This window comes from Nelusetta ayraudi, unplaced genomic scaffold (genome assembly GCF_046127955.1).
Source record: "Nelusetta ayraudi isolate G7.1 ecotype Tasmania unplaced genomic scaffold, CSIRO-AGI_Nayr_v1 ptg000118l, whole genome shotgun sequence".
Lineage (NCBI taxonomy): Eukaryota > Metazoa > Chordata > Actinopteri > Tetraodontiformes > Monacanthidae > Nelusetta > Nelusetta ayraudi.
The window spans coordinates 261375-277753 of NW_027466168.1; the positions used below are offsets into that span (position 1 = coordinate 261375).

The 16379-nt window shown below is 51.7% G+C and overlaps 1 protein-coding gene across 4 annotated transcripts in view; it reads left to right on the forward strand.

Annotated features, from left to right (window-relative positions):
- Window positions 1-16379, forward strand: part of daam1b (dishevelled associated activator of morphogenesis 1b) — a 46710-nt gene that overhangs the window by 16984 nt on the left and 13347 nt on the right. For 3 of the 4 annotated variants that reach the window (XM_076049569.1, XM_076049572.1, XM_076049570.1), the window contains exons 2-4: window positions 9884-10198; window positions 12975-13064; window positions 16119-16190. In XM_076049569.1, coding sequence (XP_075905684.1) covers window positions 10007-10198; window positions 12975-13064; window positions 16119-16190 — 354 coding nt within the window. In that variant the 5' untranslated portion in view covers window positions 9884-10006. Of the gene's footprint in view, window positions 1-5055; window positions 5077-9883; window positions 10199-12974; window positions 13065-16118; window positions 16191-16379 lie in introns of those variants that run through there. The other variant, XM_076049571.1, reaches the window with a different exon arrangement.

The window sequence follows — 16379 nt, forward strand, 5'->3', positions numbered from 1 at the left end:
ATTCTGACTGAACTCTGCAACCCCTGCAGCTCTGCGACGTGTCTTTAAAAAGTTCTTCAGTCGCGTGTTCGGCCCGTTTGGCTCCCCCACATTATTTTCATACCATGTTTTCGTACATATTTTTGGGCTGAACTGCCCCCCCTCCTTTTTTTTTTCACCCAGACAGACAGACAGACAGACAGAGCGACAACTCGCTGCATAACTCCCACTGGCCCCGCCCCTACAGCCCCCCCCCAGTAGAGATACTACTGTCACATGTTAAACCAGTTTCTGCCCCGAGTCTAACCTCCTACTGAAGGCTTGACCCGAGGAAGAATGCTAACACGGAGAGAGCAGAGAGGGGTGGGGGGGGGGGCACGTCTGCGCCCAACCAGTCTGACGACCTCGACCGAGGAGAGAGAGAGAGAGAGAGAGAGAGAGAGAGAGAGAGAGAGAGAGAGAGAGAGAGAGAGAGAGAGAGAGAGAGAGAGCGCAGCGGCCTTTAACCCGCTTTTTCAGCCGCTGCACGCTCCTCGCAGCTGAATGCACATATTTCTGGCATTGTGCGATCGTTCATTCACGCTGGAGGGGGCGGAGCTTCAGCTGCTTTCCCTCAGATGAAAGGGGGGGAGGAGGTAGCGGCGGCAGGACTGTAGGAAGCGCACGGGGCTAAAAGTAAAATCAAACGGCGAGAGAGCAAAGTTGATTTTTCTCAATGAATCAAGACGACTGACGTCTGTGTCTTCAACTCGTACGATGTCGCAGGGAAACGCGATGGCCTCGCTCGCTCCCGTCCAATCCGATGAAGCGTGAACGGCGCAGGCGCCCGTCCTCGGGTCATGTGACTCTGCTCGTCGGGACTCGTCGCACGAGGCCCTCGAGTCTGACCGGCGGAGTGAACGACGTGCCGGCCGGCGGTGCGCGTTTGTGTAGAGAATAAACAGTGAAGCTGTTGCTGCTGAACCCGGTGAACCTCCGTCTGGAGCCTTTGACAGCGACGGCCCCCTCAAAATCACAAATTTCAACTTGAGTTAACTCGCTGCGGCCGTGGCGGCACGCAACTCCTAAAAAGAAAAACAAAATACAGAAAAATGTGTCATTTTGAGTGAAATTTTTAGTCTTTAGGAAACTGGTAATATCAGGAAACCGATGAATTTTGTTTTGCTCTTTTTAACCTGTTTGTTCAAAGACGGTTGGCGAAGGTCACCCCTGGTGGTGCAAAACGGTATTGCAATTCGTGAAAATGACAACAAGTCAGTGAGTTTTGACTAAAACCAGCCTCCCATCCAATTCAGTCCCGTTCAGTCTGGAAATGATTCAGAAATGTGCAGTCGCTTTTATTTGGCCCCTGTTCCGTCGCAAATCTCCCTTACAGCAGCGCTAACCGAGTTAGCCCTGAACTCTGTGTGTGTGTGTGTGTGTGTGTGTGTGTGTGTGTGTGTGTGTGTGTGTGTGTGTGTGTGTGTGAACCGTTTGACCCTTCGGCTGCACAGACACATCTTAACGCCCCTCCCCACCGCTGCTGCTGCCGCTGCTGCTGCTGCTGCCGCTGCTGCTGCCTCACACTTGTCGCACTGAGACTCCGGAGGCGACGACAACGACTTCTGTCACATTTTCACACGTGTAAAGGCCCCTCGATGACGAGACGCTCGCCGCCTCTGGCGCGGCTCTCCGCGCCGTCCGACCAGCTGCCGGCTGCTGCTGACTGCCGATGGATGTTCACGGTCCCTTTAGGCCCAACCCCCCTCCCAGACCTGCCAGTCAGCATTTCTGCGGCCGACGACGAGCTGTTTGTCGGCGTTGACTCACCGCACACTTCAAACCACTGTTGTGTTGAGCTGCAGAAAAAATAATTAGACGCCACCCGGCTGCACGTGTGTGTGTGTGTGTGTTTGCGTATGTGCGTGTTGTGCAAAAAAGCAGGGAGCCGCGCTGGTGAACACTGTGTTTAAGTGCTGAAACGGCTTCTGTTGTTTTTATTAGAAATAGAGTAAGATGGACGGAGATCACAGATCGTCTCTTCTTCTGCTGGAAGATGTTGTGAAGGGCAAACAGAGACCTCTGTGTGTGTGTGTGTGTGTGTGTGTGTGTGTGTGTGTGTGTGTGTGTGTGTGTGTGTGTGTGTGTGTGTGTGTGTGTGTGTGTGTGTGTGTGCGTTCTGCAGCTATATTTGCACTTGTTTTCCGTGCCCGCTCACGGTGAAAACACTTTTTGGGGGGTTTCACAGTTCAAACGGTTCCAAACAACTGGGCCTGGCCACACTGTTGTTTTTTTGTTTTTTTTTGTTCCTTCTTCTTCTTCTTCCTTCCTTCCCTCCCTCCGTCCTTTTGCCGGCGAGGTTCCGAGGTTCCGAGGTTCTCGCGGGGGCTGCGTGTTTGGACGCCGGGACCGCCGCTCGCCCTTCGCTTGCGCGGCTCTTTGCAGCTGTCCGAACGGATCCAAAATAAACGAGCGAGCGCGCCGCCGCGCACCGGTTGTAGGGGTTTTACAAACACGCCGCGGTCCCAGAAGCAGCCTACGCGCGCACGTACACACACACACAGAGTCTCAAGTGTTCCTGCTTTCCGCTCTGTTCATCTGTGCCTCTCTTGGCTGCATTGTGCAGCCCGCGCTGCAGCGCTAGCAGCAGCAGCAACAACAACACCAGCAGCAGCAGCGGCTCACTTGAACGTCGCTGCTGCGGACTGTTGTTGTGCATCGCTGGAAACGCTGCTCGGATGATCGTGAAATCGTTGAGGTCTGATCCAGCCCCCAAATCCTAAAGCAGCAAAGAAGATTAAACTTGTGCCGAACCAAATTCCTGTCTGGTCTGAGCAGCCGCGCAGCCGCAGCTGCACCCTGTCTGCACCGTCTGTCCGTCTTTCACTGCGTTTTTTTTTTTTTTTTTTTAACTGCGTTTTGCCGTCAAACCCCGGAGTTATTTGCGCCGTGTTTGTGTAGTGTGTGTGTGTGCGTGTGTGACAGAGTGATTTGTCAGGGGTGCGGGTCAGAGAAATGGCATGGTTCTGGAGAGAAAAAAAACGATGATCGCAGCAACGCAAACACGCTTTATTGATTTTTTTTTTTTTTTTTTTTTGTCTTGTTTTACGGCTTCAGAGTTCATTCAGTCAGCAGAGGTCAAAGGTCAAGGGAGGGCGTAGCAATACAAGAGGATTGCTGGGACGTTTTGGAGGGTCGGATTATTTATTGCGGGAAACAAAAGCACTTTGCCAACTATTCAAACGTCGCTCTGCGTCGGCTGTCGCGACTTCTCCTTCTCCTTCTTCTTTGTGCACGTTTTCCGTCCTTCAGTTTCTTCATCCATCCAGGCTGCCGACGTGCGCGGCTCCTCCCGACGGGAAACAAAAGCAGGGCTGTTCTCCGTCTTCTTCCCGTCGCTATCATTAGCGCGGCTGATTATCCGGGAGGGCCGAGATAGCGCAAAATGAGACGTGCATGCGAGCGCCGGAGACGCTCTCGCAGGGAGAGACGGCAGCCGGTGCAGGAAGGAGGTGTTTCACACATCTGTTTCCAATACACAACAGTGTCCACTGTGTTCCTGCAGCAACGCGCACACACACACACACACACACACACAGGGGGGGAAAAAAGGAGTCCTGTCCCAGTCGAGGCTCAGTTTGATGCATGTTCAACAGCCGAGAGACGGCGTGTTTGTTTAGAAAATATAGGCCGAGGCTCTTATCTGATAGGCCGATGACTCACTGCTGTTGCTCCTTTGTCCTGTTGGGTTTAATTGATGCTTGTTGCTAATCCACACAATTCTGCCGGAACAAATAAATACCGTCGCTGCACATTCTGCAAATATTTGTGGTGCGCGATCTTTGCGTTCTCTGCGCTTATCTGGATTCATGTTAAAGTTGCACAAACTGACCCCCGGGCGGCCGGTGAACCTCCTCACACCAGCATCTGACATTCTCCTCTCCTCCTCCTCTTCTTCTTCTTCCTGATTCTCTGCAACAGTTGCTGCTGAGCGTCGATACCCCCGCAGGTTGTGATTTCCGTCGGTTTGAATAAACTGTTTGGTTTGTAGTACCATGTGCAAACACGCGGTTTTTCGAACGTCGCCCACTGCAGGCGGCCGTGGGCGGTGCTAGAGAGCTGGCGGTCGTCGCTGCGATAAGGCCACTTTGTCAGCGCGCGCGTACAATTTCTCTTAAATCCCTGGCAGTGATTGTAGTGTTTAAGGTTTTCCAACCTCACCCCCCGCCCCACCTCCTTGTGCCTCCTTCACCTCCTGCAGCCTGGCCCAGTTGTTCGACGGCAGGTTTCAGAGCGGCGAAGGGTTGCCACCGTGAAACGCGAGAGAGGGTGAAAAGACGAGCGGCGCATCTCAGGTTTTTTTCTTTAAGCACGTTAGCCTCTGGTTGCCAGGGGCGCCCAGGCCGAGAGAGCCAACAGCGTCCCCACCCACGGCTTCATCTTATTACACGTAACACAATCAAGCCGAGGCTGCTGCACTCGGCCGGCGGCAGAATCTCCTGCGAATGTTTCAGTGCCACGCTGCTGCTGCTCCCAGCGACGGTCCCCTAGAGGCCAACTTGGTCACGTGACCCCCTCTGTTATGTAAATGCAAAAAGTGTTTCCGTGACATTTTTGCAGTATACCTCCGTATGGATACGTGTGAAAAACCTTTTATGTTAGCCATATTTGTTGGTTTTTCCAAGTTTAGCTGTTTCCACCACCAGTTTTTTATTGTTATATTTCGGTTTTGCGCAATTCCAGGGGTCTTGGAAGCGCAGCTACTCAGATAAACTTGTGGGCATGTTGGAGGAATTTTCTAGACATCTCGAGGAGAAAACTGCAACAAAAGTATCAATCTCATCGTATCGACCTGATCCAGATGCTCACCTTGGTATCGGTATTATCTATCAATATTTAGATACTCGGCTCTCGGCTGGTGATGAATGCGTGAGTCAAACGAGGAAGGGAGTGTGGGGGCGGTGGGGTGGACAAGGAGGGCAAATCGAGCAGAGAGGAAAGAAAAACAGGTCCAGTAGAAAGTGTTGGGTCGTGGCGGGACTGCTACGGCTGCTGCTGCTGCTGCTGCTGCTGCTCTTCATTCCTCTCCACGCACGTCAAGTCACGCCAGCGTTCTGGGTGAGTGTTTACATTGAGACTCTCCTCTCTGCCTCTGCCTTTCCTCTGCAGGAAAGGAGGAAGGCTTTTCTTTCTTCTTCTTCTCCTCCTTGGCTCACGCACCCTTTTCACAAACACCGGGATTCTTTTTTTTTTTTTTTGACTGCTTTGGACTCGTGCCAGGTCACCCGCCAGACCACATGGTCGCAAGGGAAACAAAAACACAACAACAGCAACAACGACGAGGCTACGTGAGGATAGAGGTCCCGCTGTGAACAAAGATGGAGCTGTTTGCTTGGATATAAGTCGGTGGGATTTAATGACTATGAATGAAGACGCAGACAGGCTCCGGGTTGTTGGGCTGTGGGCGGTTGGGAGTCGAGTTGCTGCTGCTGCTGCTGCTCCACCAGCTCCAGCCCAGCCGGGACTCCACTCCACTCCACTCGTCGGTCCATATAAACAGCATTCTTCTTGATTATGCGGAAAGCTGCAGCTGCAGCTGCTGCCGAGCGTTACAATCAACTGGCCCACTGTTAACATTTCAAACATGCCAACTACTAGCAGGATAATTCCTGGAAAATATTTATTCGCCTCGCCTTTGCTGCTCGGACAGGCCCGAGGGTGAGACTGTTGGATTGACACACACACACACACACACACACACACACACAGGGTTTTGTACTTTATAATTGCAGCCCAGTTGGAGCTGTTGACGGCGATGGTGTTTTGGTCCGGGTGGGGGAGGTTGTTGTGTGTGTTTTTGCAGCAGGGTCACAAGGCTCACCTGGCTATGAGAGGAATGTCCTCCTGTTCAAACAGGTCTGTTGTCACGTTGGGAACCTTGACCGTTCCGGTGGGGAAAACCCCCCCCTTTTTTTTTTTGGAGAGTGCACGAATCCCACGAGTTAACAATTACAGCTGTCTGTAGCCCATGAACATGCTGTCTAAGGCCAGGCTGTGGTCGTGGCTGTAGCGCCTGGACATGCTAATGCAGCATCCCAGTTTAAAGCCACCACGCGGCAAACTCTTGTGATTGGTCCCTGCAGCGTCTCTTCTTCTTTTGGATCACCTTGCTGATTTCCCATCGAGGGCGCGACATGCGCCACCGTTGGTCACCGAGGGAAAATGAATGGCCCAGTAGTCATTTATAGGACATCGTTTGGATTGATGATTAACACCTGCTGACACAAGCAATCAACTTGGGTTTTTTTTGCCAACTTAGTCATCATGGCGAGTTGTCAACACTGGGAAGCGGAGACTTTGAAAGTCCACTTTTGGAGGTTTGGATTACACATATAAAACACCTTATATGCAGCCTAAGAAATCTGGGTATATAAATAATAAAATTATAGCACCTTTCATTCCCTGCAGCTCAAAGTGCTTAACAGGAAAAAGTACAAATGATTGACGAAGAAGAAATGAAAGGTGAAAGCATCAAACGATAAAAACATTTAGAGCGTCACTTTAAAGAACGGGACACTTTAAAGACAGTGCGGAAATGAAGAACAGCACTGAAATCTAAAAACCAGAGTGAAGAAATGGGTCTGGAGTTGTGCTTTATGTTGTCCACAGACGCTACATATTGTTTAAAGTGCCTGTAGTGAGGATAATCAATGTGATTATCCTTCAGCCACCAAAGGGGGCGCACTTAAGGTAGAAGTGAGAGACTTTGCAGCGACCAATCAAATGAATCTCGCTGACTGTAGTATCTGAACATGGTAATGCACCACCGCTGTCCACTGTCAGGCCCAGGCTGCAGGTTCCTGTAGCCTGGGTGGTGAAGCAGCACCGTCCTGCACTCCCCTCACCTCCACCCCAACTCCTCCGACTCGTGACTTTAAAACCAAGTTTACAGCTCGCGTTAGCTCATGGAAAAGACGGGCGGCTTTTCGTGGACTAATATGGTCAAAGGGAGCTCGCGAGTTGCTTCGTCCCTTCATGCGAGGAGGATGGATGGTGAGCGTGAAGCCGAGCAGCTGCTGGTGCCGCCGCTTCTGCCTCTGCTGCTGCTGCTGCTGCTGCTGCTGCCGCTCGTCTGTTTGGAAAAAGTCAAGGATGTGTCAAAATAAACACGGCGTTGAGGTGAGGTTGGTCAGAGAAGCAGAGCCACTTCCAAGCGGCTACCGGTGGCTTTTCATTGGCTCGGCTCGTTCCTGGAGCTTCCTGCCAGGATCACCGTGTTTCAGTCTCCCACGGTCCAGTCCACTTCGAAAAAAGGTCTTTGGTCGATGAGAAACTCGAGTCATGTGCACAAGATTTCTCTAACAAACCATAACGTGGCCGCTGCCACCTTCAGCACGCCGCCCTTTCACGTGTTTTGCGTCTTTTTATTGTTTTCGCGAGCAGTCGGAATGTTTCAGAGCCGGAGAGGTTTTCGGAAAAGACGTCGGGACGCAAAAGTTAAAAATAAGGTGTGTTTTTTTTTTTTCCCCCTGGTTTTGGAAAAGCTTACACCGAGGTTCGCAAAATAAGAAAAGTACAGCGTTTGGTGCTGAAAAAAAAAAAGAGTGCAGATGGTGCCACAGGAGTGACTAAAAATTGCACACGCATGACATCAGGTTTACTTAAGGTCGACCGCAGAATTGACTTTTTTTTAATGACTCTCCTCAGCCAAAGGCGGCCCAGGAAACGTCCTCGCTGTCGTCTCCTCGCGACCTCCAGTCACAGTCGAGTGTCTGACACAGCGGCGGGTAAATTTAGAGTTGCGCGCGTCTCGATGCGCTCAGTCTGCGCCCGGAGAGGTCGAGCAAACTCAGCGAGCCGCCGCCGCCGCCGCCGCTCGCCAAGAAAAGACATCCAGGAATTCCTGCTGGTCAGCACAGTCGCTGTGGTCGTGATGCTGCTGTGTGTGTGTGTGTGTGTGTGTGTGTGTGTGTGTGTGTGTGTGTGTGTGTGTGTGTGTGTGTGTGTGTGTGTGTGACAAAAACACGGCCCTCGTGGTCAAACTGAGGCGTCACATGCTCTCGTGTTTCTGGTCGGCGACAAGGTGCCTGATTGAATTATTAGAGCGGAGATGGAGCCGAGCCAGCCAGAACACACACACACACACACACACACACACACACACACACACACACACACACACACACACTCCAGCTACTGTCCTCTCGCTGACTCCGTTTTGTTGCAAAAATTGCAATTTGTCCCGAATGGATTCCATTGTGTGTGGTTGTTTTGTTTTTTTAATCTTCCAAAGGGGCGTGGCCAACTTCTGGTCCCGCCCCCTTCGGGAATGCCAGAAAACGTTCTGGTTTGCTCTGTTTTTTCGTCGGTTTGTTGGTTCCTGTGTTCCTGTGTGACTTTCTCTGCTGGCGGTGAAGACGGAGATTCTTCACGTTTTGGTTTGAGACGTGAGAAGCGTTGACAGCAACACGACTGACGTCTCTGTTGCTTGTGTTGCCTTTGCACTTTACGAATAAAGAGCTTCGCTTGAGTATTTTACTTAATGTTGATTTCAAGTTGCAATTGCAATTACTGTGTCGTCTGTTCTTGTGTTGTTTTAGTGCTGCAACAGCGTAGTTTCCTAATTTGGGATCAATAAAGGACATCTGTTCCCTTCCGGTCTGTTCTATGGATCAGTGAAACGCCACCTCCAGGATTTTCCTGTTTTCCAAACTGAGATTCCTGAAGCAACGTCGCATCTTTTCCTGGTCGGAGCTGCTCTTTTGATCTGCCCTTCATCATCTGCTGCTTCGGTGTATTTTTATCTGCCGTTGAAGGGCGTGTGCGATGTTCCGCCGTACTCCAACAGGACATCGCACACACACACACACACACACACACACACATACATGTATTTCTGACTGAAATGCGCAGCATGCTACAAAAAAAATGTGTCGTCAAATCTTCCGAGTCTTAGAGCTACAAATAGTGGAAGACTGAGGCTCGGGGGTTAGGGGAGGAATGAGTCTGACCAGGGCTCCCTCGCTGGCCAATCAGCAGGCTCGCCTGGCTCACTTAGCGAAGGCGTGTTTCGGAAAACTCCCCCCGGTGGTCATTACGAACACACGCCTGTAATCACGGCTGTGAGGTCGTCGAGGGGCGGGGAGATGAACGCACTACTCCCGGGACATTATGATCTCCGTGTCAGGCAACACACACACACACACACACACACACACACACACACACACACACTCTCTCTCTTACGGCCCTGTCAGACTAAACGACATAATTGAAACGTTGGCCGTTTCCTCTCAGTCGATACGGTGCTTTGTACTTTCACCCTGAGAAACTCGCAGCCACCGGCCTGAACCGCCACCCCATGGGCCTCCACAGCTCCGTGGCCCTGCTGCCCCACATGCCCCCCCCCCCCCCCCCCCCCCCCCCGGGGCCTCGTGTCATCTGCCGGCTAATCAGCACCAGCTCCGTGTTTGTTTTCGGTCAAAGACACAGAGCGCAGCGCCAGAATTTTTTACGTCCGCTGGCGTTCAAAATAAACGTTGTCGTGTTTGTGGGTCTCGTAATCTTCAGTTACAGTGGTGGAAAAAAGTTTTTGGACGCCTCATGCACTTGTGATGTACTGGGTTGAGCTACATTTATACGTGCTGCACTGTTCCGTCCAACTCACAAACAGATGTTTTTTTTTTTTGCAGGATGACAACGTCCTTTGCAACAAATATTTTCTTGTCTTATCAACAACAAACAAAAAAAATCATTTCCATGTGTTCTTTTTGTGCCTCTGATGCAGCTGTAATGCTAATAATTGGCAATGAATAAAATTTAAAAGAGTGTCCGGAAACTTTTTTCCACCACTGTATTCCTTTATCTCCGGTGAAGCTGCTTCTTCTTCTTTTCCTAACGTGTCTTTTCATCTCCTTGTCTGCAGTCGTCTCTGACGGAGGCCGAGCCCTGAGGTGGAGGAGGCCGTGAAGAGGGCCCCCCAGGAGCCCCACCGCCCCTCCCGCCCCTGCCTGCCCTGACCTGACCGGCTGCTGCGCCTCACGCCGCCATGGCCCCCCGGAAACGTGGTGGCGGCGGCGGCGGCCGCGGCGGCCTCTCCTTCATCTTCTGCTGCTTCAACGGCAGCGACCACCCGGAGATCACCTACAGGCTGCGGGAGGACTTCGCCCTGCAGGCCATGGAGCCGGCGCTGCCCATGCCCGGATACGACGAGCTGGACGGGATGTTCTCGGAGCTGGTGGTGAGTCGCTCATGGCGCAACACCGGGCACTCGATTCTCGACGCCTCGCAACTTAACGTAACACTAAATTCGTTGATGTCATGCACCGCAGCACTGGGCCCCAGATTCTTGATTTCATCTAACATAACGCTAGGCACCAGATTCTTGACATCACATCACGTCCCATAATACAACACCGGGCACCAGATTCTCGACGCCTCATAACTTGACGCAACACTAGGCACTAAATTATTTGATGTCGTAACACATCACCAGCCAGATTCTCAATGTAACATCATGCAATGTCACACCAAGCGCCGGTTTCTTGATGTCATGTAACATAATGTAACAGTCGGCACCAACTTCTTTGATGTCACGTAGCACAACAGCGTGCACCAGGTGCTTGACGTTACATCATGCAACGTAACACCGGGCACCAGATTTTCGACATCACACAGCCTAACGCAGCGCTGGGCACCAGTGCAGCGTTACAGATCCTTGATGTCACGAAATAGGGCAACGGAATCTTGGAAATAAAGACTTGACTGAGAGCTGCAGCGCGCGGTTCTCCCACGTCGCCCTGCTCAGGTAACGACTGCGCAGGAAGTCACCACTTATTTTATTCATACCAGCAGTTTCAGCTGCTTCTGTTTTGGACCCGCCGGTCCAAAAGCCCACAGAGGCGCATTGTGAAGAAGTGGACGGACGGAGTGAGTGAGTGAGCGAGTTCCACAGTAATCCTATCAAGTATCAAGACAGGCGGCCGCATTGTTGGGTTTGGAATTGAATCATCGGTTTTTAATGCTGATTGAGTCAGTTTGTTTTAATCCGTTTGGGCTCTCAAGTCGTCACAATTGAGACTTTTTGTAGGTTATAAGGGAGACAAGTGAGAGCCACACTGGCCAGTGTCAAGTTTTATCATCATTATAATCATTATTATTATTGTTGTCATTGATGAATGATGCCTCTGGTACTTCAGTAGTGTGAAAAAAAAAACTGATAAATCACTTTGGAAAAGTATGAAATAAATTCCACAAGAGAAAAAAAACGCAGTTACCACAAAAAAATTAACATCCTGATTATATTATCAAGGCAGCCGCAGCGGCTCTTTTTTTCCTCTTCGCTCTCACACACATTAAAGAAGCTTGCCAGATATTTCATCACTGACAAAAGCGCCACATACAAATCAAAACTCCTCTTCCTCCTCCTCCTCCTCCTCGCTGGAGCTCTATAAATAGTCACTTCCTCCCACTTCCACGCCGAGCCTGTCTGCTGTTCTTTCTCCGTCCCATTGTCGCTTCTAATTCGTCCGACTCGCCTCCCTCCGCTGACCCCCCCCCTCCGCTCCTGGCGGCGGCGGGCAGCACTCTAAGCATGACATGTTGTCGCTCCCGTCAATGGGCCTCATTCAGCGGGGCCCTTAATGGCTCGACCTCCATCCGTCCCTCCGTCCATCTGCTAATTGCTTGTTTTTGTCCGCCGTCCCTTTATGAGGACATAATTGAGTGAGCCGAGTGTGAAGACAAGGAGTCTTTTCAGCCGCCGCCGCCGCTGAGCCGGAGGAGCAGCAGACTCGTGCTTCTCTCTTTTCTTTTTTTTTTCTTCCCCCTTTTCACCCTCAAAATTGGAGAAAATAGACTCAGGCGGAAATTGAGTCACGCCGCGGAAACCTGCCCCGTGTTGACCAATTGAAGATGACCTTTGTACTGGGCACGCGTCCCTGCCGCCACCCCTTCCCTCAATAAACCTGTTTATTGGAGATAAAGCCTCTCTGTCTTTCCACACACGTGCAGCAGCTTCATAAAAAAACACTTCAGGTCCCAAATGTGAAAATCGTCGGATCGTCCTCGTGAATTAGCAACGCTAGCGACCTGAAGTCATGAACCAATCGATAGCCTCCTCCAAACCCAGTGGAGGTCTTCTGATAACCCCCCCCCCCAAACCCCACGGGGGACGAAGGCCCTCAGCCCTCGTGATCGCTGCGTGAACTTGATGTGGACAATCAAGGCAGTGTGGCCGCTGCCGCCGCCACTGCCGCTGCCGCCTCCTCTATTGTCTCCCCGCAGCCAAAATCTTCTGCAGCCTCCTCGTGACTTTCACCGCTCGCCTGCTTTGCTTGCATCGAGCTCGGTGTTCTCTCCCAGCTCGACGGCTTCGGGGCGAAAGCTCCCGACCGGCCGTCCCTTTGTCCGTCCTCCGGCTCGCCCCGGTTTTTAATTTTAGCCCGGGTGGAGGAGAACGGTCAGGACACTTCCTCTGCTGCGGCCCTGCGTGTGTCTCCCTGTGTGACACATGTTGCCTCCAGATGTCTCCGACCACGGAGCGGTGGAGCCCACGCCTTCGCTCTCTCGCTCTCCTATTGCTCACAGGACCCGAAGCCTGCGAGACATCTGATTCGACTCAGGGTCATATTAAATAATGTCCCACTTATCATGAAGAGGATGGGGGAGGAGGAGGGGGAGGAGGAGGAGGAAGAGGAGGAGGAAGGTGGTGAGGCTGAGGAGCTCTGCCGTGACGACCCGCCGCACGTGTTTTTTGTTTCGACTGAAAAAAAAAAAAAAAAAACCCACACAAAGCGTGATTTATGGACGTGAGAAGTTTCGCTAATGTGGCGTGCGACGGCTTGATGGCGTGCAGCGGCGTCTGAACAGCCTGAGAGACGTCCCCTCGCCCGCTGATAACTCACTTCTGCGGTGCCCCCGTGAGGTTTTCTCTGTTTGTTTCTCTATTTCGTCGTAAGCGGCACTTGTTTAACTTTTTTTCCCCCTCTCCTGTTGTGTCTGTCGTTGCCCTGCAGGATGAACTGGATCTCACAGAGAAGCACAGGGAGGCCATGTTTGCGCTGCCTGCCGAGAAGAAATGGCAAATCTACTGCAGCAAGAAGAAGGTACAAAGGCTTTTCACTGTGCATCGCGTCTCTCTCCCTCTCCCTCTCCCTCTCTCTCTCTCTCTCTCTCCTCCTGCAGACCGGCTGCACTCGCTTCTAAAAATATCCACCGCTGCCTGCGCAGCTCCAACTCACTTCTTCCATTTGATTCAAAAGTGTCCAGGTGTCACACAGAGGCTGCCTGGATGGAAGGAGGTGGATGCAGCTTTGTGTACATGTCATGCAACACGTTTCATCCGTGTGTGATTCAGTAGCACCGGGGGGGTGGGGTGGGGGGGGCTTGGAAGAGTTTCTAAATGCGGCCACCGCCCATCAGATGAAACACTGTTGCCCATCAAAGCCTCTGGCTGCATAGCCATAACATGTTCCCCAGCCACTCTCCCATCTATATACTAGCGTCTCCTGTGCAGCGCCGAGGTTGACGGAGTTTCTATTGTGTGTTTACGTCGAGCTTTGGGGCCGCCGCCACCGTGCGCAGCGCTCCACCGTTTCACAGCCGTGCGCGATGTATCCTGATCTGCTCCCGGCCAGGAAGCGCACATTTACTCATCTGGGCCTGCATCTGCTCCCAAGCTGTGGGCGATGGATGGATGGATGGAAGGATGGATGGATGGATGGACGGACGTGGCCTGACGAGAGCAACGAAAGTGCAGAGAATAGAAAAACATAGCGAAGGTGTGATGACTGCACTCATACAGAGAACAACAGAAGAGAAATATGAAACTTTTTTTTTTTCTTTTCTTTCATCTCCCCATCTGGTACATTTTCATTCTGCAACAGTAATACTGAATAGAATGGAACCATGAAACCAGGACATGAATAAGTCAACGTGTCAAGCTAAAAATTTCATCTTTTTTACATAACAGACGGTGAAATCACCTCCTACACCTTCACCCTACCAGGTTCATTTTTTTTTTTTTTTCTTTTTCTTTCAGCCAGTCATTTGGATCACCGCTCGCTTCCTGTCTCCCCGTGTTGTTAAGCAAAAACAGCGTTTGCTTTGTTGAAATATTAATGAGCGGCTCGCGAGAGGCTGACGCAGCGTCGGCTGAAGAGCAGCGATAGCGATAGTCGTCCCCCGTTTAGTGGCCTCAGCGGCGGCAACACCATTATGGCAAAGAGCAATCGTAAAAGCGGGAAACAGAGCTGCCGCTGCTGCTGCCGCTGCTGCTGCTGCTGCTGCCGCTGCTGCTGCTGCTGGATTCAGGATGGAGCCTAGAGCTGCTGCAGGACGGAGGCAGCGATAACTGCTGAGTGGGCAAGTGAGCGCTGGCCCAGACCCAGATGAGACAGGAAGAGTGATGAAGTGCGAGTGCACGTGCACGACGTGCACACACGCACACTAGTGCTTGTGGAATTCAGGGCGAAAAGGAAGAAGTAGGCGGTCCAAGGCAAACAGGACGTTGCCGGCCGCCACAGGTGCAGCCTCTGCTGTGTGTGTGTGTGTGTGTGTGTGTGTGTGTGTGTGTGTGTGTGCGTGTGTGTGCGTGTGTGTGTGTGTGTGTGTGTGTGTGTGTGTGTGTGTGTGTGGGGGATGACACACAGGAAGATGCAGGTCACTGGGATGCGGCTCCCAGCCTGAGTGATGCGACGCGATGCGATGCGGGTCGTTGCTTCCCAGTCGAGCTGGGCAGCAAAAGCCGGAGCTCTTTTTTTGGGGGGGGATCGAGGCCACCTGAGCTGACGAGATCACTCAGCACCGACCCCGGCTCCACCCTCGCTCCGCCCGCCTCCCGTCAGGCTACGTCATCGCTGAGCCAAGCGGGCAGATGTACGGATCTGCTGCTCAGCAGAGATTTTAATACGCTGCAGGTTTCCAGTTTTCATCCCGACGAAGAAGAAAGACAGAAAGACGGCTGGAGCCGCAGCTTCTCTTTCAGGCACGGCCGTCGACTCTTTCTTTACATCTGCCTGATTTATCGCCGCTTTAAATGTGGAAAAAAAAATCAACTCCCAGAAAAGCTGCTGGCTGCGCTTCCCTCTGACCCCCCGTGAACCTAAATAAACTGCAGACACGTCAGTGTTTTGGAGAGCGCCGACCTCCCGCTTCAAGATGAACTCCTGGGGATGCGGCAGGAAGCCCCGCCCCCTACCCCTACCCCTCCTCCTCTTCCTCCTCCAGCAGCAGCCTGGCACTGGGCTCGGCTCCTCCTCCTTCCCTGCAGCTCCTGCCGGGGCAGCCAAGTCTCTGCAGGCCGCGTTATTAACCGACGCCCAATTAGTTTCCGGCGGCCTCGGCTCGCTCCAGTTTAATGAAGCGAGGACTCGGAATGGGGGAAGAAAAAAAAAAAAGGCCCCTGCAGGCCTCTTGTTGTCCAAGCCAAAGTCGTTTTTTCCTCCTCCTGCGTTCTGGAGCGTTGAATCACCTGCAAAGTGCCTCTTGCTCTTGCCTCCCTCGCTCCCTCGCTCGCTCTCTGTCTGCCTGCTTCATCTTATTTTATTTTTACTTTTGTGTACCAAACATAACCATCAGGAGATTAATCTCAGCCTAAATCAGGCCACGTCCTTAATCCTCGGTTTGACCGTCCAGTTGATAATCTCAAAACTTTTCTCAAGCAGCTGTTTCGTCTTTTCTCTGCACCTCTGTCTCTCTCTCTCTCTCTCTCTCTCTCTCTCACTCTCTCTCTCACTCTCACTCTCTCGGCCAGCTGGGTTTCTGTGTCGCCCTACTTCATGACCTCGCTCCACTTTAGACTCTCTGCAGCCCTCCGAACTTCCTGTTTGCTTGTCTACTTATTGCTTTAAATACGATACGATCGACTTCGGCAGATGGAGTCGATCTGTTTGCAGCTCCCGCTTTAATGCCTCTGTGTGTGCGTGTGTCTGTGTGTATATGTGACATAAACCAAATGAAAACTTATACTCGGACTGCCCCCCGCCCCCCAGCTGAAATATAAGCCCTTATTATCTTTTAAATGACTTTTAAAGGGTTTAGGCCCATTGTTCAAACGCGTCTTTGTCCACTGACCTTCCTCTCATCCTCGACTCCTGAGATTTATACATATCGTTCCTTCTCTGTCATTCATTGATTTTTTTTTTTCCTCCCCCCCTCAGGAACAAGAAGAAAACAAGAGTGCGACCAGTTGGCCGGAATACTACATCGATCAGCTCAATTCAATGGCAGCTGTGAGTAATAACGTCCGTTTTCCATAGTAAACAATCCTTGGTCCTATCGGAGGGTTTGTTCTCCTGGAGGATCATTCATTCATTCATTCATTCATTCATTGTGAAGCCCTCAGGGACTGACCTGCTGTTCAGATAGAAGCCAGCCCAGACATAACACACATGGCCTTGTACCTTTCAGAATAAAAACAT